Below are 27527 nucleotides of genomic sequence, written 5' to 3'. Positions count from 1 at the left end.
CCGAGGTTGGGCGCGGCGTCCGTGAGCCCCGAGTTAGTGGGGGGCACCAGCAACGGAAGACCCAGAACAGGCCCAAGCGCCCAGCTCCGCCTCTGCTCCAGCACAGTCCTGCGCCCCCCGTCTCACCGCGGGGCCACCTCAGGGAGCCGCTCCGGCCCGTGGCATCAGAACCTGGGTGCCGGGAGCTCTGAGCGCCAACAGCGTCCCGGGGCACGAGGGCTGAGAACCCCCCGCGGGCTGAGCTCCCCCGACTGGAGCCCGATGCCCCCACGCCTCCCAGGGCCCAGCCGGGGCCTGTACCGCTGCCTTTCCTGGCCCTGGGCATTTCTGGACAGACAGGCAGGGGGACGACTCCTCACGCAGCTGCTGCCCTGGGAACCCCCTCATGAGGGCCTTTGGGGCGGCCTCACCAGCAGCAGCAGGGGCTCGAGCCACCCGCGTTTCTTTCCTCACGCTCTTGCAGCCGGACATCCCAGACCCGGCGCCGGAAGGCTGGTTTCTGGTGAGGGCCCCCAGGAACCCCCCAACAGCGACACAGGGGTGAAGCCCACACAGACGGGGCGGTGGGGCCAGGGGCCAGTGGGACCTGGCGTGAGGCTGGGGCCCGACACGGGGCCCGCTGAGCCTCCGCACACAGGGTGCGTATTAAGGAGCAACTCGACTGGCCCGAAACCTCCGAGCAGCCAGGCCCGGTGCGCCAGGGAGCGGCAGGTCGGCGGGTCTTCTGCCGGGACAGGTCAGCCCAGACTGGGTGGCGCAAGTCGCGGGACTTGATTGATTCACAGTCCGGAGCCCAGAAACCCCAAGTCGAGGCATTACCAGGGCCACGCACCCCGAGGCTTTGGGGAGTCTGGGCTGGTCTCTGCAGTTCGTGGGGTGTTTGGCTTGAGGTCACAGCCTCCCCATCCCGGCCGGCACCCGTCTTGAAACTCCACACCTCTCCCATAAGGACACCTGGTGCTCAAGGGCCCCCCGAGAGTGCAGGAGCCACCTCCTCCCAGGATTCTCAACTGAATTGCAGTGTCTGCAAAGTGAAGTGTGTCGGGAGACTCCAGAGACGCCGTGTGGATGTCAGGGGTTCACCCAGAGGGGCACAGCCCGGGCCGGCCTGCCACCCCCCAACCCCGCTGGGCCCCCACCACGGCCCTGGCCACGGGGCGGCCGGAGCAGACCTGGGTCTGCTGCTGGAGAGCGCCTGGGCCAAGCACAGGGGACATCCGCCAGGGTGGGCTCACCCGCCAGGGGCACCTGCATGTGGGGGTGCTTGCTGTATACAGACAAACACGCAGCCCGAAGGGGGACAGGCCAGGCACAGAAAGGTCTCCCGGAGAACTCCCAGCTTTTGGAGTGGCCAAGCGAGGAAGGACGACACGAGACTTGGCTTCATAATCATTTCACAAAAGAAAGAGCATTTAACACCAAAAGGAAGGTCGTTGCCTCAGAATAAAGTTCAGTCCTAAAAATGAAAGCACCCTCGCCTCATTAAAATTTCACTTCTGGTCTTTTTTCTCTCAGTTTGCCAGAGACAAACAGAAACTCCACCGCAGAGCCACGCCGGCTGCCAGGGCCCGGGAGCCGCCGCAGGGAGCTGCTGCAGCCGGAGCCGCCGAGCCCAGGGAGGCGAGAAGGGGCGTGTGCAGGAGCCTCCCCAAGCGCCCCCAAGCGCCAGCAGACCCGGGCAGCCGCCTGCCTAAGATCCTTCCCCGGGGGCAGCCTCCTGCCAGGCCCCAGTATGGGCACGGGCCCCCTGGGGGCCGCCCAGGGCTTAGAGGTGCTGGTATCAACCCACCTGCCTGTCCTCCCTCCAGCCTCCGCCCTCAGACTTGCTCCTCCGTGACCAGCAGCCTCTGTCCACTTCTGCTCTCCACCCACTGCCCCTCCTGGGCCCAGGCACTGCCACGCTGTCCCGGCCCAGAGATGGGGCCCCATGTACCTTCCAAGCCTCTGTCCTTGCCGGGAGCTGCCCCCGGCCGCACCGCAGCACCTGCTCCCGGAGGACCATGCCCGTCTGCCCCCATCTCTCGCCCAGGCCCCACCCGGAGGTGGGACAGCCAGCAAGGGAGGTATGTCCTGCCAGGCTGCTGACCAGGGCGCCATCCAGGCCTGGCCTCCGGGGAGAGGAAGCCAGCCCGGCCCAGCAGGGCAGGCGGCAGCCGCTCCTGAGCCAGACACAGGCTCCGGGGCCCAGAGCCCTCCCAGCACCTCCCAGGGCCAAAAAGGGCAGAAAACCCCGAACACCCTCTCCCCGGGGCTGGAGGGAGGGGCACGCAGGAGGCGGCCCAGAGGACCAGCTCCGGACCTCACGCTGGTGCGGGGGCATTTGCCAGAAGGCTGCATCTCGCCATCTGCTCTGACCACAATGACAACAATTAGTTAAAGTGCGTGCTCTAAAAAGCCGGACCCCCTGACTTGGGTCCCACAGCCGGGAACTCGGGGCAGCTCTAGAGACCCCCACCCATCGGAGGTCTGAGGCAGTTCTCTGCCCAGCAGCAGAGCGCCAGGGAAGCTGCCGTGGCCGGTAGGGCCACCTGCAGCACGTGCAAAGCTGCCGGCTCAGGATGGTGCTGGGGGGGGGGACCCCAGGAACGGGAGGCGGAGGGAGGGGCTTCTTCCTGCGCTGAGCTGGCGCGGCTGCTTGCCTGGTCCGGCTCCGCCACCTGCTGGCGTCACCAGGCCTTGCCGGAGAAGCCGCTTTCCCGCCTGGGATTCTAGCCCCACCCGGGGTCTTCATCCCAGCTGGGAGCCTTGGAGCTGGGCCGGGGCAGGGCAGCGTGGACGATTTAACTGGAAAGGCCTGGGTAGGGGTGGGGGACTGGGCTCTGGAGCCACAGTTCTCCACACAGAACCGGACGTGGAGCAAACAGTGCCAGCCACGGCCAAGGTCAGCCTGTCCTGGACCTTCGCCCCAGCACACCACCTGCCGGGGCCTCCGCACCGTCCCGGAGCTCCTGCCAAACCGGTGCTCGGCCCACCGAAGAGGCTCTAAATCCACTCCGGGGCGATGGCCTGGGGGGTCTGCATTGTTTAACAGCCCCCAGGTGACCGTCAGGTCCTCCGTCAGACTGGCCGGCGCGAAGCCCAGGAGGCCGGCGGGCCGTCCATCCTGCCCCGCCACCCAGTGCACGTCCATGGGCCCGTCTCAGCCCCCACAGCCCCACCCCTGTGCCTGGCGGGCCTGGCGGGGGGGGGGGTGTGCTTTGGAAGTCAAGTCAGGTAGGGAATGGGGAGATCGGAGCCCCCCGTCCCTCCCTCCACAACCGTCAGGGGCCCGGGGGCGGGGCAGGGTAAGCGGGCCCAGGGGTCTCCACGGCCTCCTGCGAGCCGCCTCCCTGGCCGGACAGAGACGGCTCCGCTCTGCAGACGGCGAGACCAGGCCGAGGAGAGGGTCCCTTGCCGGCATCTCTCCGCGAAACCTCAGCCCTGTTCACTGAGCCTCGGCAGTCACAGAGCAGGCCTGAGGCTCCCGGCCACGCGCCCAGGCATGGGGCGGGCCCTCCGGCCGTCCCTGCGCCTCCACCTGGTCACTGCGGCCCCCTGGCCAGGCCCCAAGCCTCCACCGACAGCACCATTCAGGCCAGCGCGGCCCTGGACGCTGGGCAGACCCGCCCGGGCGTCCATGAGCTCTGCGCGCAGACAGCACTCTTCCCAGACGCTCCCGCCCCAGGTGGGGCCGCGGGGGAGCCAGCCCAGGCCTGGGCCGCACAGGGCGGAGTGGGGGCAGAGCCGGGAGGGCCCACCATTCAGCGAAGGTGGGGCCTGCAGGGTAAACGACTGTCAGGCTGTCCCGCCCTCCCCCCATGAGCGCCGACGAGGGATCCCTGCCGTCCTGAATGTGCGCCTGAGGGCGGCACCTGGAGTGGGGTGTGGGCATCCGGAGGCGGGCGCGCCAGGGCTGAGAGTGGGCGTATAAGAGCAGCATCGCAGGGAACAGAACCACCAGGACAAGCGAGCGCGCAGGACTTAAGAGCAGCAGGAGAGAGAACGAGACCACGGGAGGCCAGAGAGCCCAGGAAGAGTGAAGGTTCACCAGGAGCTGGGAGGCCTGCCAGCCTCCTGGCCGCCCGGCCCCCCGCCCGCCGTGGACCTGGTGGATCCCAATAAAAGCCTGCAGAAGCCACCGAGGGCTGCAGGACTCCTCCACCCGCCTGCCCGGGTCCCAGAGATCCTGCACTGTCCCTTCCTGCCTTGACAGGCCCCTGCCGGGGGAGCCGGAACCCAGAGGGGCGCCCACACCCAAGTAATTCCTCACTCACAAGTTTGCTCCAGGAGAGCCTGGTGTGCGTCGGGGGTGGGGGGGGAGGCGGCCGTGGGGGGCCAGGGATGGCCTGAGCAGGACACTGAAGAGCTGACAGGCCCATGTCCAGAGAAAGGGGGGTTCTGACCAGCGGGCAGGGGCAGAGCTGGGCAGAGGGGACACCAGGCGTCCTGGAAGGCCTGTGGGTGCCCAGGTTGAGTCCCAGCTTCTCCCCAGGTCTGCTTCCCCACCTGCCCCTGGGTAGCCGTAGAGCCCAGGGTCCCCAGGGACCCTTCCCACTCTGGCGTGGGGGGGCCCTTGTCCAGCTACTCCACAAGCTGGCAGCCAGAGCAGCACAGGCAATGCCGCCCGCAGACATACCACTCCCTGACTAGCCAGCAGCTCCGCCCCGGGGCACCCAGCTTTCTGGAGGCCTCAAAACTCCCTGGAGCCCCAGAGGCCAGGGCAGACAGCGGCGGTGACGAGGACCAGCCAGAAGATGGCGCCCACCGTCTGGGAAGCTGGTGGTTCCAGAAGCAGGCGCGGCACGGGAACGGCTCCTGGGGTGTCCCCGCTGCTGGGCGTGGGGCCAGAAGCCACCCCACCGCTGCCCTTGGGGCCAGCCAGCCGTCTACCCCTCCTGCTCCTGCGCAGCGTTCGGTGGAGGCGAGTGCGTGGATGCTCCGGGGGAGCCTCTGGGCCGTGGTTGGCTGGCGGGCAGGGGAGAAGGGCCTTTACATGGCGGGGGTGGGGGTGACGGCTGCGTCGTGTCTCACGTGCGGAAGGACAGTGGGCAAAACACTCAAGAGCCAGCCCCGCTCCCGGCCCCCCTGCGCCCACCCAGCTGGGCTGACTGGCTTCTGCCTCAGAGGTGATTTCGGGCGCGCACATCCCAATCTACTCATTTTCCCCACTGCTTAGACCGGCTGCCCGCCCCAAACAAGGACAGACAGAAGAGCCAGGACGACGGTCTGCGTCGCGGCTCTGCTGGCGTCTGGTATGAGAGCGATCTCGGGATCACGTCTGCACGAGCAGACGAGGCCCTACACGACCACCATTTTATTTAAAGGCTCTAGAAGTGGCGCGGCAGAGCTCACTGAAGTGTCTGAATCACAAAAACCCACAAAACAGTGGGAACTTTTTTAAAGAGAGGAAACCAAAATATCTTTGAGTGAGAGGGCACTGACTCCCTAAACACTGGAGGGCGCAGGGGGCGTCCAGCCCCGCGCCTGCAGACAGCCGCTGCACCTCTCTGCAGGGCGCAGGTCTCCAAGGAAGGGCTCCCGCGGGCCCTGGGCGCCGGGGCCGAGAAGGCACCCCCCGCGGGTGCGAGCGAGAGCGACAGGAGCAGGTCTCTAACTGGCCATGATGGCCTCCGGTTCAGCTGACCCCTGTGCTCCTGGGTGCGGGACAGCGGAGCGAAGGGCGTGTGCTAGAGCTGAGCCGTGGGGCCACAGGACAGCTCTGGGTGCCCCCTCAGTGCCACTGTCTGCTGAGGAGAGTGAGCGGATGAGACTAAGCAGGTCCAAGAATCCCACCCTGACGGGTGCTTGTTACACAAGAATTTACAATCCTTGGTTTTCTAAAAGTCGCAGGTTTATTACAGAAAGGAGAATGTACACGGCATTAACAGGCCGAGCAGATGCATCTACAATCTTAAATTCATTTCTTTCCCTCTTGCTTAACAACCACTTACATCCATGGGCTGCCAATCAGAACCGTAGCAAGCCGCTGGTGTTCTGCATCGTGCCAGACAGACACCCGCGCCTCTGCCTGAGCGTCCCGGGACCCTTATCTAGAGCTACTTACTATTCCTGGACTTTCTACGAAAGCTTCTTCAAACAAGTGTAACAACTACGGAGAGCCGTGCGGAGACCTGAGCCTTCTGGGAGCCCGCCTGCCTGCGTGCTGCAGCTCAAGGGCCTCCGCTCTTGACCGTCCTGGTGAGGGCGCGGCGCCCACGCTCATGCTTCCGGGTGTCCCGCCTGGCTCTCGATGAGGGAGAGCTCCAGCACGGGCAGGAGGAGCTGGGAGGCGTCCTGGATGTACGACGCGCTGTTCGAAGCCTGTCAGGGCAGGGAAAACACACACGCAAAATCACAGCCATTTAAAAGGGAAAAACCACAAAAACGACAACTACCAAGGGGCAGAATCAGTCACCATCTGTCTGACTTCATACCACGGCACATGAAAGCCCAGACACAGCCATTCGGGCAAATTCACGGGGGAAAGAATGGTGAATGGTCCCAAAACAGAAGGTGGCATTCCTGCCCAGCTGGCTCCCAGAAACCGGGGCTGTTCTTTGCATCCGGTTTGAATTTGCATTCAAAGTTTTTACTCCTCGATTGAGTGGGTAGATCCTGTCACAGCATTTTAATTACTCAAAGAGGATTCCAGAAAGTTAAGGCCCCCCCACCCACGGGGCTGGCAGCCCGTCGTGACCGGGGGCCCAGACTCGGCTCCGCGAACACAGCGCGGCACCCTGCAAGGGGACGGCGCTCCTCGCCGTCGACAGGCTACGCTGCGGGCCAGCCAGGTGGACCTTGAACAGGTCACCGAAGAGCTGAATTGCCTGCACAATTAACAAGAGTCTTTAAAACATGGAATACAGAAAATTCCATGCACAAAAGAGAATGTAATTGACCCTGTGAGCCTCCTCACCCCCTTTCCTAGGACTTAAACCACCCGCCTCCTTAAACCCAGGGTGCTGAGAAGGGTTATGCCAACACAGCCACCTCACTGACAAAACAAAGCAAATTTCTAGGCAAAAAAATGACAAAATGTTTTGTTTTGTACTATAGCAAATCTCCTTGGCGTGGGCCTTAGTCCCGCACAAGCAGTGCTGGCCCGCGGGTCATTTTCTGCCCTCAGGTTTCCCGGGGGCTCCAGAAGGGGCTTCACTACTAAGAAGTGTCCCCTCACTGCAAGGGCCAGCAGGACGCAGAGACCGTCACCGCCCTCCCTCCCATGCACCCCGCTGCTTCCGCTTCCGCTGGGTAATCAATGGGGAATAGGAATCAAACACAGCATCTGCCCACATCTGCACCCAGCCTGGCTAAGGACCAATCTGACGGGGAAAAAATCAAAAAGTAGAAAAATATTTAAGGAGCCAATGCACAGTATCTCAGCAGTTAAGAGACTTCAAAACCTCCATCACCAACCTCTAGAAATACTGCCGTGATCACCGGATTCAGAACATCTGCCTTTTCTCTAACCTAGAAGAAAGGATACAGCGTCAATTAAAAAGCAAAGCACATTAAAAACACAATAAGCAGGACACGAATGCACCGAGGCACGCCTGGACGCTGAGACACGCGGAAGCAAGGAAAAGGTCTGGACGGGAGAGCAGACAGTCTCGGGCCCTGGGCAAGGCTGTCACCCAAACTGAGTGCCCTCTTGCGGTTTGGTATTGACTTTAAAAATGATCTTCAAAACCTCCCCGGTAGTGCAGCGGGTTGAGCACCGCGCTGTGAGGGTGTTCGCAGCCTCTGCAGCGCGGGTTCAATTCCCAGCCGGCCAGGGAGAAACCCAAATGGCAAGGCAGACGCCTCGCCCGCTGCTCCCCTCAGCAGTGTCTTCCGTCCATCTGCCTGTTCCGCTCCCCGCTCTGGCTCTGGTGAATCCTCTCACCCTCCCGCGCCTCTGACTGTACCCAGTGCTTGTATAAGTAAATCCTTAAAAAAATAAAAATAAAAACGATCCTTATTTTGGAAGGGGGGTGGAAATCCATGTGACCAGAGTTGTAGGCCAATTTTAAAACAAAATGTGCACATCTGGAACACGTGCTCGAACGCAGTGGTTTGAAGGAGCTGGCCCGGGGCCAGGCTGGCAGGGCCCACAGGTGGCTACCGGGGGAAGGGACCGTCACCAAACACACGGCAAGGGCTGGCTCAGAAGACCTACTTCAGGAAGCACAGAAGCCCTGTGAAAGAAAGCCTGAGGCTGGAGGCCACACCCGAGCGCTCGGTGCCGCCTCAGCACACGGCACACGTTGATTTTCAATGAAACGCACTTGAAACGCAGACGTGGCACCGTGGTGCACTTCACTCAGGAAAAGCGCGTAGCCTAGGGTACACTAGTGACGTGTAAACATTCTCCTAATTCCCCCTTTCCAGGGAGCACAGGGGAGTAGGGTGGTGGGTGTGGTATGGTGACAACACCTGAAAGGTATCAGGCAGATGTTACCTCAATTAAAAATAAATCAAATTCTCCCTTCCCCTTGTTTCACGTTGCAGAAGACTCTTACGCTACCTGAGGCTCGTGAAGAAGTCTGGATTGAATCTGTTGTCACAAATTCAGCGTTTTAAAAAAGCAGTGACAAGCGTTAGTGCTGAATTACAACTACGGGACTTTTGTTGGCTGTGGCTTGAGAATAAAACCAAATGCACTGCAAAGAAAGCAAAAGAGCACCCTGGGTGGGGCGCGGGTCTGTACCAAGGCTGCGGCTTAGCGCGCTCAGCTCCGGGCGCCCCCTGCAGAGCCACCAGCTCTGCTCTGCGAAACGCTCCAGGTTTCTCCCGACTCATGAGCAGCAGCTCCCGAGTTGTCCTTGGAGCTCACACGCCTCCACTGCCGCTGACGACCCCTTCACCAAAAAAGCCTCAGCTTCACCACAACCACTGGCAGGTGCCAGGCAGGGGGTGCCCCAAGTGAGCAAGGTGCTCCCCTCAGAACTAGGGCCAGCTCTGGTCTTATCAAGGGCTCCACCCAGCTGTCTCGGGGGAACAGAGTACACTGCGGACCCTCGCACAGCCCAGGGGGGCACGGCCCAGGCTTCACAGCAGGGGAACGGAAAACAGAAAGTGGCGGAGATTCCCGAGTGTCTCTGGCGAGAACAAAGAGCCCGAGGCCTGCGACAGAGTGGACGAGACTCAGAAACATGGCGCTCGAGGACAGCAGCCAGACCCGGCGCCGTGGTGATGCAATGACATGGCATGGGCAGGACAGCACGTCTGTGGACAGCCGGGGACCGGCTAGAACGGGATGACGGAGACGGCTGCCCGAGTTCACAGGCCACCAAACCCACCGGGTCAACACGCAGAGGGACGAGACGGGTGGCGCGCAGGTGAGCAGGGACGCGTCTGCCTGAAAAGCTAGTGGAGCAGGAGCGACGTCGGGCGACTCACCCCAGCGGCGGTCAGGCAGCTGGTGAACTCCTTGGACAGGAAGGACAGCTCTCTGCACAGCGCCACGGTCATCCTAGGGAGGAGGGGAGGCGTCGGTGGGTTCTGGATGCTCTTTTCCAACAAGCCACTGAACAACTGTCAAAGGAAAACCACTCCCTCCTGGCAGGAAGGATGAAAGAAGAGAGCTTCTCACGGGGGTGAGCTGTTAAATCAAGTACATAATAAACCTGGCGACGTCTCTGCGCCGACATTCACACCACAGGGAGAGGCGGCTCAGGCCGTAGGAAAAGTTGTTGCCGCAACCCCTAGAGAGAACTGTGCTCTCAGGGCTAAATCAGAGAACACATTTAGGGGGAAAACAGTACTTGAAAGATACTAGTCACCCCGACACAATATTCAAGGCCAGTCTCTGCATGCCCAGCTGCCCCAGCCACGCGCGTCCTTCTAGCCAGACAGGCAAGTGTGAACCTATGCACGTGTACAAGACACAGCCACACCAGCTTCCACACCCTGAGCACACGCACACGTAGGAGGAAGGGGGGAGGGGGAGCCAGCGGCAAGAGTGCTCCAGGCACGGGAGCAGCCACTTCCCATGCCACAGGCCGCGTCAGGCTGCAACTCCCTCATCCCTAAGGACAGTGGGAACGAAGGAAGTTAAGCCCTCCTAGGGAGCGCAGCAGCAAGCTGTGGGCAAAGAAGACTGAGAACCAGGGGGCCCCCAAAGCTGACACTGTGCGCGCGTCACACGCTGCCTGCAGAGACAGTTCTCATCCCTGAACGAGATTACTTGGCAACGGTCCTTCCCCTCCTCTCTCTACGTGCATCCTATTATTTTTGTTCGAAATCACAATGTGGTGGGGGAAGAGGTCCAGACAGACCTGGATTTAGGGCCTCTCTGGTGGCGCAGGTGGTTGAGCGCAGTGCCGTGAAGCTGTCCACAGCCTCTGCAGTGTGGGCTCTATCCTGGCCGGCCGGGGAGCTACCCACATGGCATGGCAGACCTCTCCTGTCTCCCCGCTGCTCCCCTCCGCAGTGTATTTCAGTCCGTCTGCCTGTTCTGTTCCCCGCTCTGTCTCTGGTGAATCCTCTCACCACCTCTCCCCTGCCCCGCACATCTGGCCTGTACCCCGGGTCTTGTATACAATAAATAAATAAATCTATGAAATAGATAAATAAATCCCAGGCTTAACTTCTCCAAGGCCACGCTCCTTTGCTGTTAAACCCCAGGCCATCTCACAAGCCAGAACTCGGCGTGTGAGCCCTGAGTGCCGAGCCTGACACACGGCTCCGGTGGTGACGTCGTCACGGGCTGAATTCTATTCCTTTCAGAACTAAAAATCCGAGAAGGACTTCTCCGAGCACGAGTTGGTCAACAAAAAAGGGCAGAGTCATACCGCAGATGGCCTCGGCACTTACGGAAGTAAAACCCGGCGAGAACGAGCCCCGGGCGTGAGTGGTGCCGCAGGCACAGGCCCCATCGGCCCCGGGGACGCGCCGACGGGCAGGGCTCAGCCACTTACTGGGAAAGGGCCCGGCCCCGGTCTAAGGCAGTCACGTCCTGCTTCCCGCCATGCAGGACCAGGGCCGCCGTTTTGTGAAACAGTTCGATGGAGCAGGCCGTCAGCTCCGCGAGGCTCCGGATGGCAGAGGCGTGGATGTCCTGGGCAGAAACAACGGAGGTCAGGGGAGGAAGCGCGTGCCTGCGCGGCCCCTCGGTGAGCCCCACCCCGGCGGCGACTCGGCCGCGCCGCTGGGCTCGGAGACCCTCGGGTCAGGTGAGCCCGCGTGACTAAGGTGCAAAGTACGTGGTGGCAGCTCCTGGGACCACCCTCGAGACACACACACCTCCCGGCCCCGTCCTTCACGCCTCTGGCGTCCCAGCTGGGCGCCTCCCCTGGATCGCCGGTGGGAGCTGTGGACGGCAGAGCCACAACCCAGAACCCGGGCCCTGACTGCGCCACCCACACCTCAGAGCTAGAGAGAGAAGCCAGCCTCGGGAGCCCCGTCACCTCGATGGAAACGCTGTTCAGTTGTTCGGTTTCTGCTTCCAACTGCTCTTCTCCCCCTTCCCTTTCCACTGATGGCTGGGCCAGAACCGTCCTGACCCACTCATAGGCTGAGCTTCTTGCCTGAAAGAGAGAGAGATGATCACCCACCAGCAGCTCCCTTCAGTGCTCTGAGACTGCTGTGCCCACAGGCCGGCACCCCACCACCCATCTTCCAGCGGCTCAGACCCAGGCTCACATGCTCTACAGCACCAGAGACTGCTGTCCACTCACAGCTTCTAGAATTCCAGTCCTTTGATTCTTTTCAAGCAGAGGTGTCCCTTGCAGACAGTAAGGTCGCATACCTCCTGCGCACCCACGCAGGCACATGTGTCCCTGTAACTGCGACCCACACCCAGATGGCCGACCTGGGTGGTCTGCTCGGCCCTCCATGGCCAACACTGCCTAGACCACAGCCCTTTCCACGCCCAATGGTGACCACTCCTCTGCCCGGCAATGAGACTGGTTCTTAAAGTGGACAGCAACAGGCACTGCCCAAACGCACAGGGACACTGGGTGTCGGGCTCTGCAGCGGGACAGGGTGTGGCAGCTGGGCCCGTGCTGCCGCCTGTCCTCACGGCGCATCTCGCATATCGCTGTGCAGGCTCTCACTCTGTCCGCACGCCACCATCGGCCCAGCGCCCTGTGAGGACCTTTGCTTGTTCCCTGGTTCCTACGACTTCTGCACGTACTACCTGCTGGGCCGCCCCTCTGGGCCTTCCTCCCTGGCTCCTTGCCAACCCCTGACACACTTCAAAAGCAGGCGCTTGCACAGCAGTGTCACCGGGGCTCCGGCAGGCTCTGCACTGCCTCCCCCCGCCCTGCTCTGCACCCCCGCCTCAGGGACTCCAGCCATCCTCACCTGCAAGACGCCTCGTCCCTTACTGTCAGCACTGCCAGTTCCTGGGAGGACACAGCCGCCTGCGCCCGCACGCGTGAAGGAAACCCGACAGGCCTCACACACGCGACGTGGGCAAAACCTGCACTGACCGCCTTTCTCCTCGCCCCGACGCTCCACGCTCTCATCCCCGAGCTGCAGTGGTGCGGCGGAGCTCATCACCAGGGCGCCCATGACAGCCGCCCATCCAGTCACTCTTTGTGGCAGGCTGACTCCGCCCAGGCCGCCCCCTCCTCTCCACCCAGCACCACTGAGTGTGGTCACTGTCGAGCGCGCCGTGGCACCTGCTTCTGACGGGGCTCCTCTCCCCAATAACTTCCCAGGGCCGCCGGGGCTCCTGGGAGAGGCATGTGCCTTCACATGCCGCAGCCCCCGGGACCAGCAACTCCTCCACTGCACCCTCCCGACTTCCCACTGCGCGGTCTGTGACAGTGGCCGTCACGTGCTGCTCCCGGGGGCGAGAACAGCCTTTGTGCGGGCTCAGCCTGGCGAGGCGCTTAGACAACATCTGACAACATCTCCTCTAGGCAACTTTCAAGGCCTTCCAGGAGACCAGGCCCTGCGCCACCGAAGTGCCCCAGGCCCTTCTCTGCATGTCCTTCCGCCCGACACTGACAAGACACAGAAGCTAACTACCTGCCTGAACCCTTGACACGCCAGACCACACCTCCGCAGGCGACCTGACAGGGCCCCTCAGGACCCGCAGCTGGCATCTGGACACTGCGTGCAATGGCTACTGCTTAGCTAGCAAGCACCCCTAGTGCCCTCCCTCACACACAGGTTCCAGGGTCTTCTTAGTTCACGTGTTCATGACAGGGCTGCTTCCGCCCTCGCTCCAAGGACTGGCCAACAATCCAGGCCCACAAACCAATCAATCCCGCCGTCCACTTGGTGATTAGTTCACGATGGAAAAGTGATCCAGGACAAGGGCGTGGACAGTGGCCTGGAGTGGAGGCGAGCGTGGGCCAGGGTGGGAGGCGGGTCCGGGTGTCAGGAAGGCCCCGTCCCATCTGCGCTGGGGCCCACTTTGAAGGAGTTGGCAGCACCTTTCCTCAAGCAAGTGGGGCGCTGCTGCTCACGCATCATTTCACAAAGCCCAGGAAATCGCTAAACTTATTTTTTCAAGAAGGATTTAAGTGTGCAAATACTCAGACAGGGAAGTCAGGCGTGTATCTGGGACAGAACGAGGGTTGAGATGAGCGGGGTGGCGGATGGAGTGGCGGGGGGAGAGGCCCTGTTTCCCAAGCACCTTGCACGGCAAAGGCTTAGGGTATGCAGGAGCAAGAGCTCCTGCTGGAGCCCTCAGACAGCGAGCTCTCCTCGAGCAGGGAACGCGCCAGAGCTCTGCCTGTGCACACGCTGACTCCTCACTGGAGCGCGCACACTGTCCGGGACTTCATGCCAGAGAAGCTGATGAGAGAGGGCGGTTGTGCTTGTTCAAAACCACACAGCACGTCAGAGGTAGCAGAGCTGGGATTTTAAGGACCAACAAACAGATCCAGACTTGAAGAAACTTAAGATTTAGGATGGGAGGTGAGATACGCAAACTTAGGAAAAAACAACAAAAATAACCTACAATAAATTTAGGAAAATAAACGCGCGCGAGTGAGTGCACCGGGCAGAGCACCCCGCTCGTGCCATGTCAGCATCCGCAAAGAAAGGAGATGACATCTCCGTGTCTTAAACACAGCTGCTTATCTAAACAATAAACACAGGAAGGACAGTCCTAAAGCAAGAGCACCTTCACTCCACAGGAGAGAAGGGCGGGCCGTGGGAACCGGGAGGCCGCGACACCGCCCCGGGGGTATTCTTTGTAGAGCTTGACTTTTGGAAATTCACTAATACTCTATACGGTCCAAAATTAAATTGACAAGGGGAGAAAAAATAAACCATTCTAGGCTGCAGCGTGCCGGGAGCCGGCCCTGGCACGCGGCCCATGCTGCTGCTGTCCTAGAGGCTGGCCCTTGGCCCACTCCAGGCTGGACAGCAGGCTGCACGGACAGCGCGGGAGCCCGACCAGAGACCAGGCCTCGGCACGGGCCTCGCTGAGCCAGGGCTCTGGGGAGTGGCAACCCCCTGCTCCCCGAGGGCTCGCTTGCCAGGAAGTGACGATACTAGAGTCTTTATCCGCTTGAACAACACAAGCAAATATACAAAAAACCACCAAGCGGTAACTCACCCTGGTGAGTTTCTCCGGCCGGGAGGAGACCCGCAGCTGGCCAAACAGCTCCGTTACCTCTTTGGTAAAGTCTTCATCCCCTAAAAAACAGCAAGCCCCACATCAAAAAAAGGGGAGGGCCCAGGGAAGGAGAGGGCGGGGAGGGGAGAGGCTCACAGCAGCAGCGCAGGAGCAGGAGCGGGAGGCCGTGCCCACAGGCCCCAGTGCCTACAGACTCCACCGTCAGGGACGCCTGCAGGGCTTGTAAGGGAAGCATCAGCATCCCACCCCTGAGGCAAGAAGCCAGGGCTCGGAGAGGCTGAGTTCCTCAACACCTGGCAGCAAGGGTTAGGAGTCCATCCAGGCCTCCCCAACCCCAGTCCAAATCCCGTGCCCTCGATGGCCCCAGAAGCAGACGGGAGAGCTGGGGAGGGCAGGACAAGCAGGCACGACGCCCGGGCTTCCAGGGAAGCGGAACTCAAGTCCTGACATGAAACACGAGGCCAGTCGAGCCAGGAGAACAGAGGCTGCAGGCCGAGAAGACCAGCGCACAGACCCAGAGGCGCGAGGCCCCAGCCGCGGGGCGTATCTGAACACAGCGGGAGTGAAGGGGAGAACCAGGCCAGGAAGGGAGGCCGGGCGGGGGCCCCAAGGAGTCGAGTCTCCGAGTTGAGACAGAAGGCGCAGCTCGACTCTGAGACCTCGCCTGGGCTCCCGGCGGGAAATGTGCTGAAACAGTAAGAGGCCGAGGCAAGAATCCAGGATCCCGCTAAGAAATAAAGGGGGGGGGGAGAAGAAAAGAGGATGCCAGGGCCTGCAGGATGTGGAAGGATGGTACAGAAGCTGCTGGAACAGCCGGTGAGCAGCGAGGGGGACCCCGACACCCACACTTGAGAACCACGCACGCAGCGGCAAGTCGGGCGTGGAGACCCGCGGCTCGTCCCACAGCCAGGACAGCGCCCTCCCTCTCCCGCAGCCCATCGTCTCCCAGGGACAGGGCCCGACCGCCCTGCCCCAGGAAGGCAGGCAGAGCCCTTTCCCACAGACGCGCCCTTGTGAGCACCCCGGCCGGCTCCGCACCCGCAGACAGAGCCGCCCCGCGAGGGCACTTCTGCGCCAGCTGCCGAGGCCCCGACTGCCGCACGCTGCTTCCTCCCCGGCCCTTAGGGAAAAAAGTCCCCCGTAGGTTCTTCTGTCTCTCCCTGCGACCCTGCCCTGTCGTGCTCTCTCGGCAGAGGATTCAAAGGGTTTCGCGACGGGCGGTGACGCGAGGCCCGAGAGCCGGCGCGCAGCGGGACAAGCAGGGGCCGCCGGCTCCGGCTCAGGCGACTGTCTGAACATCTAAGCCTGGGCCAGGCAGCTCGAAGTGACTGGAACAAAAGGGATGAGTGGGAACTATGCAGGCACCCCGGGGGTTCACAGGATAACGCAACAGAGCGCAGGGCAAGTGTGGAGCTTTTACTCACACTTCACTCACTCTCTCAAGAGCGCAGGGCTGGGCCCGAGGCGGGCCGGGGCTCTGGGGGACTCAGGAGGGGTCACCCACACCGCGGCACCAGGCACGTGCTCTGCTCTCCCCTCTGTACCGGCGAGGCTGGTGACTTTGTGCTGTCGCGAAATACAAGGCCAGGGGTGCACGCTCAACCCAGAGCGCTGGCAGGCTGTGCGGGAAGCTACCTCTCCAGAGCACCGATCTCCAGCAAACGGGTAGCAGAGAAAAATATCACAGGTACAAGTCCATGTGCTCAAAACCCCCTTAGAGTCCTCTAAATGGTATTTAGAGATCGGGCTTCCTGGTTACCACGCGCATCTCCACGGCACAGACGCTGCACATGACACTGCACAGACACTGTGACGCTAGAAACGTCCATTGGTCACGCAGACAACAGAACTATCCACTGACCCCAACGAGCATAAATATCTGGTCTTGAGCTACAGTCCCTGGTTGGCAACTTGTAAAATCCTAAATGCCGAGAGGGACAGTCTTTGGTTACAACCAGTGACACAGGGGTCCAGTTCCGGATGACCCCACTTTCCAATCAGGCTCTGACACTGCTGTCAGCAGGGCTTGCTCCTCAGGACGCAGTTTGGAGCAGAAATGGGAACAAAGAGAAGAGCCCCTTCGGCAGAGCCCCTGGCCGCAGGGGAGGCCAGCCCCTCTCAGAGGCTTCGCTCTTCACACACCAGCTTTTCAGCGCCCTCCAGGGGGCCAGAACAGAACACGTGAGAGCTGGGGGACAGCAGAAGCAAGGTCACTGACAGTAAAAAGAATTAAACCAGAACAAAAAATACGCACAGAAGGAAGCCAAGGTATACCATCTAAAGCAGCACCCAGACTTCTAGAAGCTGAGAGGGGCAGGGCACTTTAACAAGCAGCTAGTGCCCCACCCCCCCACCCCGGGTGGCGCAAGGAGTTAAGACTCAGCCTATAGCTGTCCACAGACTCTGCAGCGCAAGTTCGATCCCCGGCCAGGAAGCTACCCACATGGCGTGACTGACCTCTCCTGACTCCCCGCTGCTCCCCTCAGCAGTGGATTTCGTCAGTCTGCCTGTTCTGTTCCCCGCTCTGTCTCTGGTGGATCCTCTCACCCCCCACATCTCTGGCCTGTACCCCAGTTCTTGTATGCATAAACAAATCTTGAAAAAAAAAAAAAAAAAAAAAACAAGCAGCTAATGAGCATTTTGGTCTCAGGACCCCTTCACTCTCAGGAACTTTACCCTTACAAGTGTTTTTAATGTTGCAATATATACACAACGTTTACCATGTTGAAACTAAAATGAGAATGTTCAAAAATTCATTGATTTAAAAGCCCCACTGACTGTTAACATAAGTTATTTTTTTAGAAAAATAACTTTATTTTCCAGAAAAGGAACACTACAGTGAACTCACTATCATTGTTTTACTTCCCTATAAATTTCTAATGCTGCTTACAGGAGACAGCCACCACTCTGTCACCTGATTTTTCATTCAGTTTGTTCAAATACGTCATTTTCTTTAAATATGTGAAGAAAATCCATATTCACAAAGGTCCAGCTGGAAAGGAAAGAAGCATTTAGACGCCCACTGAGATTAGGGTAGATGCTCTGTAATCTGGCGTCAAATCTCAAGGCCAGGCCCCGGCCTGGTGAGCACAGCGGGAGGCTGCAGCCCGGGTGGTCCGCGCCACCACACTGGCTGAGGCGCGCTGGCCTGTCTCCCTCCCACGATGGGTTTGGGATATGACGCACCACTTGTTGGGGAGAGAGCAGTTTTCTGAGTTACAGATTCTCCAAATGCTGATATACTTGACAATAAAATATCCCAAAGTGATCAAGTTTGTTACGCTCACCACTGAATTCATCGGAAAAATCAGCACGCCGGATGCAGCAAGATACAAGCCTTTCAACTCTAACTTCCATTTAGTTTGAATTTTAGTGTTCGTCATAAACACTGTCAGCTGCTCTCCAGGAAGTGAAGGCTCCCTGATTCATCTTCAAGAAAGTGTTCACCAACACCCTACTCTGAAGAGTCCGTGCGCCTGACCTCAGAGCTCCACGCAGAGGCGGTTGCTGGGCCTTGCACAAGCAGGTCGCACACGTGCTTCTCCACAAGACAGCAGTATGAGCCACCGGGCATCGCATGGGTGTAAACCCAAGCGCCAAGACTTCATAACAAAGCCAGCTGCCACCGCTTCATCAGAACAAGAGCCACAGCAAGCAGCCCAAGTATCGGGCCCGCCCGAGTGCTGGTGCAGCCGGAGCCACTGTCTCCTCGCCAGACCCACCTCTGCTTCCACATGAAACTTGCAAATGTAAAAACAACTTCTCTGGACAATCAAATAACATCTTGGTATTATTTTGCAGTTCTGACTCATAGACGAAAGCTCTGCAAACCACACTTCTCAACCTGCCATGTGACTTAGTCTCCCATGAGGACAACAGGCTGGTGTCTTGGGGGGCCCTGAAGGAATATTCACTTTTACAAATCTTAAGTTTCATCAAGAAAAGGCAAAACTGGGGCCTCCCCTGGTAGCGCAGCAGTTGAGCGCTGGGCTGCAAAGCCGCCTGCAGCCTTTGCATCGCCAGTTCGATCCCCGGCTGCCGGGCGAGGGTCCCACATGGCGCACAGACCTCTCCTGCCGCTCGCTGCTCCCCTCAGCAGTGTATTTCGTCAAGTCTGCCTGTTCTGATCCCTGCTCTAGTGAATTCTCTCACCCTCCCGCGCTTCTGACTGTACCCAGTGCTTGTATAAATAAATAAATAAATCTTCAAAAAAAAAAAAAAGGGCAAAACTGTACTCATGACTTTCTACTTACAAAAACAAGGCTAGCAAATTACTGTTTAATATCTCAGAAGTATTTCCAGCTAAATGTTAAAACAAAACAACTTTTTTTTTTTTTATGATTTTCAGGCTTTTCTGCCCCCCTGCCAATAGGATTGCATGCCTGATGGCAGGCACCTGCATTTTGTTACATTGTTTTTTTTTTTATAGAGGCATGTTTTATTTATTTATTTGTTTGTTTGTTTATACAAGCACTGGGTACAGTCAGAAGCGCGGGAGGGTGAGAGAATTCACCAGAGCCAGAGCCGGGAGCAGAGCAGGCAGAAGGACGAAATACACTGCTGAGGGGAGCAGCGGGCGGCAGGAGAGGTCTGCGCGCCATGTGGGACCCTCCTCCGGTGGCCGGGGAGCAGCCGGGGATCGAACCAGCACCGCGGGCAGCTTCGCACCCAGCGCTCAACCGCTGCGCCACCGGGGAGGCCCAAAACAAAACAACTCTTAAAGCTTAAAATTCATTTGCCCAGAAATTAGGCTTTATGGAAATCACCTCCTTTACTGAAGACTGCGCAAAACTATGCATATACTTAATATGCAGATACTAAGTGTAGCAATGGTGGGTCCTGAGGGAATTTAATGTAGGCAGATACTAAGATGTGGCATAAAAACACCCTGGAAAGCATCGTGACTAGAGTTTGACAGGTGCTGAGAGGCCCTCAGAGCTCTCATGGCGAGAAAAAGAAAAGAGAGACCACTGCCCACATTTTGGAGACGAGCACCCTGCATGCCTCAAGTCAAAATGGGGTCAGCAGTCATGGGAGACAGCATGGCAGGGTCAGTATCCAGGGAGACAAAAGCTCATGGACAACCAGCCAGGCTGAGGCAAGAATATGACAAGGTAAGCTGCCCAACCTCAAGAGCAGGAAGAAGTGGGACGCAGGACTAGACGTGGAGGAGCCCACGTCGGAGCAGGCTGAGAGGGGGCACACGTGTCCAGCAGCTACCCACCTCTGCCTGGCCAGGTGCAAGGCCACTGAGAACTGTGTGAAAATTCTCACTGCAAACAGTGGTATCAGGCTACTGTGGGTGGGGAAAACCACCCACTTCAAAGGCAGTGAGCTGAGTACAAGTGCACCCCACTCCTACCCCTGCTCGGGGGGCAGGGCCTCACATGCTACCTTTCCGTTCTTCCTCCTCTTCCTCACAGAACTCCGCCAGGGAAAACGCTTCTTTGAGTTGCTCCAATTCAAGTTTGAGAGTCTCCAGTTCTTCTCCACTCAGAGAATTAAGAATAGATTTCACCTAAATGGATATACATAAGGAAAATAACAAGCTATAGGAGCATGAAAGGTGGAAAACGTTCCCACGTGAAGAAAAGGACATCAATCAAACTGAGACATCGTGAGCTCACTTGAGTCAGCTCAAGTGACCCCTGACCACCTTCATGCAGAGGCTGGCCCCGACAGAAAGGCAGCCGAATGAGCACTCTCAGAATTAATACAAGCCAGGAGTGACTAGAAAACATGAGTGCCTCACAATGGCGGAGAAGCAGGGGTGACATGAAGTAGGCTTAATCATTTCAAAGCTAACAGGTAACTTGGCAACTTAAGCCAAAGAAACTAAAAAAGATCAAGGTGACGGGAAAATAACAGGTGTGCTATCACACCAGCCCTCAGGTGCCGCCGTGCCCTGCCGTTTACCTTCCCAGAAGTACCACCTGACTCGCTCTGTCGCGAGCAACTACACAGAAACGCGCCCGTCTGTGCAGTGTTTCCAATCTCAAGCCCCTGAGACATCCCATCTCCCAACTGTACAAAAAGGGAAGAAATCAGGCCCTGGAGGGCACGCCCTTCTGGAGGACCCCCTCACCCCCACCAGCAGGGCCTCTGGCCCAGAGTCACCTTTATGTCACTCTCCCGGGAGAGCATCTCCAGGGCCTCCAGGTGTGAAAGGCCTTGGAACTCATCAAAGAGCAGCCCGTAATGAATTTTTTTGTCCATTTCCATGGTAACCTCATTGGAGGTCGACAGCTCCTCCTTCTCCTTTGCCTCCCGTAAAACCTGGAGGAGAGATGGAGGCATTGCATGGCAGCGAGGAGGAAGCCCCATGGCAAGCTGAGCTGGGAGCGTGGAGGGGCCCAATGGGAGGTGGGCAGCAGCCCAGAGCACTGTCCCCTCTGCCCGGCTGCCGCTCAGATCTGATGGGCTCCGGAGCTGCAGGAGAAATGATCACACGTGAGCTGATCCTGGACGAGGAAGTAACACCCCAGGATCTGGGTGTCTCTGAGAGTGGCTTAAATATTAATCAAATAAACACATCCCAAGAACGTGGCGTCCAGAACTGAATGAACAGGAGGCTCGTGCGAGAAGGAAAGCGGAGGGAAACAGAGGGCATCCTCTGCCCCCCTCCCCATGTGGGAGAAGAGCTGTAGCGACAAAGCCACTGAAAATTCTTCAAAAAATCCCAACAACACACTAACAAGGCTCCACGTTACCAGAGGTGGGAATACCAGACGGCAGCAGAGGCAGGCCAACAGGCAGCACCTGAGAGAGCGTCGCGTTCCGGTACATCAGGCCCTTGGTTCTTTTAAAGCCGGGGTCCCCTTCTGCTATGACGTCCATCGTCTTCTTCCCGATGAATTCCAGGGCGTCCAGACCCCCGCTGATGACGCTCCTGCCCTAGGAGACACACGCGGCTGTCAGGGCGGGACGTGGCCCGTGGGCGCCCTCCAGGCCTCAGCAGAGCCCGCGCCGGGCGCAAGGGGCGGAGGCCTTGGCCAGATGCGGCTGTGGAGCGCGGGCGGATGCAGGCCGAGAAGCATGGCATCCTACTGCCGCCGGGCACTCGCCGATCCCGTGACTGGCAACCCCAGGCGGGCCACGGACCCGCAGGACATAGAGGTCAGGCCACACACGAGAACGCTCGTGGCAGAGTCTCCGTAACAGCTGGAAACTGGAATCTGCTCCAGTTCTCACCGACCGCGGCATAAAATGCCGCAAGGACATGAAACGCGCCGTGGCCACAGGAAACAGCGAAGAGAACGGCATGCACCACAGAAACCACCACAGGTCGGTCAGACACAGAGCTGAGGCCGCCCGGCACGGGGGCGCTCACCGTACGAGCCCACTGAGGTAGAGTCTGAAAGCACGAAGTGAACCGCAATGCAGGCTAGTCAGAACTGCGGGTGAGAGGTGACAGGGGAGGGCACACCCGGGGAGGCATCTGGGAACGTCCTTCCTTAGTCGGAGCGTGTTCATGTTGTAAAGACTCCCATGCACGCTCACTCTTTCACGTCTCCATGTGTGTTACACTCTGCGTCTGTGTTATTCTAGGTGACGCAACACAAAGGTCTACCAAGTGTCCACCCCCCTTCCACGTGGAGGAAGGATAAGCTCTGATGTGACTCTTTCTGGAATGTTTCTAATCATCTCCTCCCTTTCCAGGTGTCCATCCTAGGGATCTCCTCTCCCCTTTGCCTAAGACGGCGCCGGTGCTTCTGTAGAGCCGGGCCGTCTTCCAGGGCCGGCAAACGAGACCCCCAGTCCACAAAACGCCTGGAGCCCTGCCTGAGCCCGCGTCTTCCCTGACGCCCCACCTCGTGTCTCCAAGGAACGCGTCCGCGTAGTTCCCACTGCCCCTCGGGGGAAGGTGAGGGATGGGCTCCGGCAAGAGGGACTGGCCCGGGCCTTTCGGGGACCAGCGGCCGCGCGCACTCACCGTGCTCTGGACGGCGGTGGAGATGGTGGCGAGCACGCCGAAGGGCCCCGCCGCGGCCGAGCTGTCCTCCGCGGCGCCGGGCTCGCCTGCGGGGGAGGACGGGCACGGACATGAAGAGATGGTGCGGACAGTGCTGACTGCTCAAAATTTTAAGCATCTGTCCCCGTTTCCCACACACAAGAACCCAGACCTTTCTGCTTCGTGCCTGTAAACCATTTGCCTGTGTTAAATTGAAAGCAACGACAGACAGCTGCGTCACGTTTCATTTCAGTTCAAAAGTCTTGTTAGCAACCGGTGTATCCACGGCAGTCCTCCAAGAAACAACACGCTGTCCGTTTACAGAGTGGCGTGAAGTGACGGCACGCGCGTGGTTAAGGACAGAGACCCGGCAGCTGAAGGCTCCGAACCCCCCTTCTCGCCAGTCCCACGATGGCCTAACATCACACACTCAATTCTTTATCTACAAAAAATGGACACAACTGTTGTGTTCTGACCCATAATTCCAGGTTTCAATGTCCTGAGCACTGACCTGTAGCATGATGGGCCTCCGCGGAAACCTCACTAGGACTAGGAATTCCCAGGGAAGTCTCTGCCTTTTCAATGACGTTTGAAATACCTTGTCCTAATGAGAAAAACGGTAACATTTTCATATCTGAATACTACTTGCTATTAGTCTTCATACTTGAAGAAACAAACCAAAACTCAAAGCTGTAGGTTTTTATAACTGCTCCAGTCACAAGAGATGTTACTTTGACCATACATGACTAATTTTTGGGAATGCGTCTTACCGAAAAAGTTTTGATTATCAACAAAAATTGTTTTATATTAACTTCCTCAATGTCAACCTTCTAATGAGATGCTGCAAACCCCAGGGGCAGTATAAATCAGAATCACTAACGCACCCTCAAACTGTAACGCTTTGAGTAAACATGGACTTAACAAAGACATTTTTAACCCAGATTTCTAGAAAGCAGACACACACACACACACACACAAAGGACTGGTGACCTTACCAACTGTGGCTACTGTGGCCGAGGCCGAGGAGAGCAAGGACTTGCCCCAGCTGCCCCAATAGCCCCATCCAGTCTGGGGAACATCTTTGGAAACAGTTTCCTATTTTTCCCAGTAGACAAAAACAAAAGGAAAATGGAAAAATTAAATAAGGCATCCAATCATTAGCCTGCAGTATGGGTGAACAAATACATATTGTTTGGCTAAAGAAACATGTCGCTTGACTGACAGATGCACTTAAGAAACACACAGCAGGGCCTCCCCGGTGGTGCAGCGGGTGAGAGCTGGGCGGTGAAGCTGTCCGCAGCCTCTGCAGTGCGGGTTCGATCCCGGCCAGGCAGCGAGGATCCCATATGGCGCAGCACCTCTCCTGTCTTGCCCGCTGCTCCCCTCAGCAGTATATTTCTGTTGTCTGCCTGTTCTGCTCCCTGCTCTGCCTCTGGTGGGTCCTCTCACCCTCCTGCACCTCTGGCCTGTACCCCAGTTCTTATATAAAAATAAATAAAATCTTTAAAAAAAAAAAAAAAAAAGGAAACACAGCAAAGCCATCACCAGAAGTGAGAAAATTGTATTTTATCATTACAAAAGTTCAGAAATAGTCACAATCCTAAGCTGGTACTGATTCCAAATTCTTTTTAGCCCCAACATTTTAAGTGTAACTGTGGTAACAGACACCCCACTAGGCCCCAGCCTGGGATACCTGAGCAGAGAGAGCTTGTGCAGTCTCAAGGTCGCTGGAGGGCTTAGACTCGGGTCTTTTCCGAGTGGAAGCTACAGGTTCTGGCCTGTCCTCTGGCGTGGCACTCTGGGCAGCAGGCCCAGCATTCTCGGCGCCCTCATGGTCCCCACCTCCAGCGCAGAGGGGCGCTTCAGTTATCACTGCAGTTTCAGCATCATCTTTATCCGACATGATTAGACCATTGCCTGGTAAAATCCAGACCCAAGGGAACAAAAAACATATTTTTATATATTTGTTCAAACTGTTTGAGATCATCACAGATTTACAAGCAGATTAGGAAATAAAAGACACATGATATGCTGCTACCCCAGGGTCCCTATGGCATGGGTCACAGAATTTTAAGATCACAGCCCGCACAGTGTACAGTCACTGACCGTGTTCGCTCTCACCAGGCTCACCCCTGGGCCTGTGAGCTTACCTCTGTGAACATTTATTTACGCAGACTCACGTGACCCCAGCAGTCAGCACACAGAACAGGTCAATCACAGGGATCTTTCATGTTATATTTTTAAAAAGAAGTCACCCTCCTTCCACCCACAGCCAACGCTGACCTGTTTTTCCTCTCTAGACTCTTGTCATTCTGACCTAAAAGTACAAACCTGCAGCATGGAACCTTCTGAGATCAACTGTGTCCACACTGCGGGAGTCCCTCGGGAACCATCCACGTTGGGTATGTGGACAGTTTCTTCCTTAATTCTCAGTGGTGTTGCTTGGGAGGGGTGATTCCCAGTTTTTTAACCATTTATCTGTTGAAAAATATCAGGACGGCTTCCAGTTCGGGGCAACTACAAACAGAATGGCTACGAACATTCCGGAACAGGTTTTCATAGGAATACGAGCTTTTATGTCTCTGGAATTAAAGACCAAAGTGTAATCACTGAGTGTAGGGTAAGGTAAAAAGTGTCAGGCTTTTCTGGGCACCTGGAGTAGGGTGTGGGCCTATGTAGATGGGATTCACCTGGGCTAAGACTGGGCTTATAAAGGCGGTGTCATGGAGACACACCCAAAGCAGAGAGAGAACGAACCACCAGTGAGCAGAGAACGGCAGAGGCCTGCCAGCCTCCTGGCCCCCCAGCACCCCTGCCTGCCGTGTACCTGGTAAATCCCAGTAAAAGCCTGCAAAAACCACTGAGGGCTCCAGGACTCTCTTCTTACCCTGTCTGCTCGGGTCATAGAAAACCTGTCCTGGCTCTTCCTGCCGCTACACTGGGGCACTTTTGAGTTTCATAAGAAACAGTGGACACGCCCACGCCAGCACAGTTGTTTCAGTTTTTACAAAGATCATCAGATGCTGGTTTCCAGGTGTAGGGCAAACGTGGACTGCTCCGGCTTTTGTACTGTGGGCCTCTGTGGCTATCACCTGCGGCCTTGAATGCAGGAGGCACTGGGGAGTGTGGGCTCGAGGTACGCCTGCCTGATGGTGGATACCTGGAGTGTGGTGTGTGTGTGTGTGTGGGCACACCTGAGCCTAGAGGCTGACACTACTACAAGGGCGGCGTCACAGAGCAGCAGAAAGGCTATGAGAAGAGACCATGAGAGAATGCCAGAGAAAGATTTGCGGGGGGCTGGACGGCCTGCTAGCCTCCCTGCCCGCTCTGACCTGGCTGCCTCACTACAAATAGTATAGAAAGATCATTAGAAGCCTGCAAAAACCACTGAGGGCTCCAAGACTCTCCTTCAGCATCTGCCCGGATCTACAGAGAACCTGCCCACGCCTAGCTGGCGCCACCATGATGACCCAATACGACGAGGGAGAAAGAACCGTGTCTCGCACACACATACCTGGCATGTACTATGCGCAATCCTAGACTCAGCCCGTCAACGACCGAGGCAGCACCCCAAGGTCATCACTCATGTCTAAGAGAACCAAGAGAAGGCGGCCAGAATCGGGAGCAAGATCCATGGCGAAAGCACCAGAAGCAGCACTGCCCACGACCATAAGCAGGTGACATCGGCCCATGGTGTCCAGTGTTCATAGTAATTGCTACCATGGAAACCCTGGAATTCACGGCCAAGTCCAGATCTCAAACGTGCCTTGCAAAAATGAAAACCCTGGCCACCTAGGCCCACATTCAACGTGGACATAACTAGTTCATGGCAAGTAACTGGGGGCCCTTCCAGCCAGGGTGCTGAGGCTCCCGAGTCTCCCAGGCTCCACCAAACCACATGACTCACTTTTGCTTCCTGATTATCTCTTCAAAGCATCTGTGCATGCAACGTGTGACTAAAGGGCGCTTAGCAGTGGCCAATGATGCCAGTGCAGCAGATGCCAATGAGAGAACTCAGGGTGTGGAAGCAGCACACAGGAGAGCGCAAAGGCCTGAAGTGTGGAGTGTGGGCAGACCCCGGGGTGGTGGGTGCCAGGGAGCAGGGTGGGAAGACCTAAGACCAGAAAGGCAGATTTACACAACTCAGACACCAAACCCTACAGAGATGGCACATGCCTGACACCGGGCAAAACCAAGCCAGAAACCACAACGTGTAGACACACAGACCAGCTCTGAAGTAGTCCGTTTTCCGCTTGTGAGCGCTTGAGCACCTCCATGCACCACACTCTAGACTCAGAGCTGACTGAAGACAGGCTCTGACCCCCCCAGTCCCGGGCCTACAGCAAAGAGCAGAGTTCTCGCACAAAGTCCAATGTCCCGAGTGTTGAACACATACACGCTTCTCCCACCATGTTTTCACTCTCCTACGTGCTCTCCAAGCGAAAGTGTTACACGCGCACAAAACACAGTTTTGCGCGCACTGTAACAGGTGACCTACGCGCCACATCCTCACTCCACAGACTTTATAAAAGCCTGGGGGGACGGGCTCCCCAGCACTCAGCTCTGGTGTGTCCGCACGCTGTCAGCAACGAGAACGTGCCAGACATTTAGCGGGGCGGGAAGAGGATTTGGGGGAGCGGGGAGTGCGCACATTACCTTTCTCACCACCCTTGTTCCTCTCCGTGGGCAACGGCTCCCAGCGATTTCAATCTGGCAGGAAAGGCCGGAGACGGACTCAACACAGAGGCTGCGCGTCTGAGTTTCCCGAGCGCTGCGCGGCGGGTTATTTTGCTAACCGGGAGACGGGCCGGGACCCTACAAGTAAATGAAAGGCCGAGTTCTACTTTCAGCGCGCGGCGCCCCCACGAGGCGCACCCACCGACTCGGCCGGGGTGCCAGCGCGTCGGGGCGCACGTCCTTCCGAGCAGTAAACGCCGGCGCCCACCCCGGCCCCACTCCCGCGGGGCGCCCTCTCCCGCGGCCAGGCCCGCGCCGCCCGGCCTCCGCAGGCCGCCGCCGCCGGGTTTGGGGGAGTCAAAAGGCACAGCGGGTTTCGACTGGGGGTGGGGGTGG

The 27527-nt window shown here is 58.1% G+C and overlaps 1 protein-coding gene across 1 annotated transcript; it reads right to left on the bottom strand.

Annotated features, from left to right (window-relative positions):
- Nucleotides 1-5778: 5778 nt before the first annotated feature.
- FAM114A2 (family with sequence similarity 114 member A2) lies at nt 5779-27104 on the bottom strand. The gene is given in 16 exon segments (XM_037498828.2): nt 5779-6215; nt 6217-6300; nt 7396-7449; nt 9361-9433; nt 10881-11020; nt 11370-11489; nt 14483-14562; nt 19898-20021; nt 20621-20779; nt 21263-21397; nt 22437-22522; nt 22966-23058; nt 23450-23549; nt 24148-24371; nt 24786-24932; nt 25969-27104. Coding segments are annotated over 14 exon segments (1524 nt in total). The 5' UTR covers nt 24358-24371; nt 24786-24932; nt 25969-27104; the 3' UTR covers nt 5779-6149.
- Between the last annotated feature and the right edge of the window lie 423 nt (nt 27105-27527).

The sequence above is a fragment of the Talpa occidentalis genome, unplaced genomic scaffold, assembly GCF_014898055.3.
Source record: "Talpa occidentalis isolate TD23 unplaced genomic scaffold, MPIMG_talOcc4v2.1 talOcc4.9, whole genome shotgun sequence".
Taxonomy (NCBI): Eukaryota; Metazoa; Chordata; class Mammalia; order Eulipotyphla; family Talpidae; genus Talpa; species Talpa occidentalis.
Note: the sequence above shows the minus strand (reverse complement) of the source record. Positions and strands in the feature narration are given on the sequence as shown.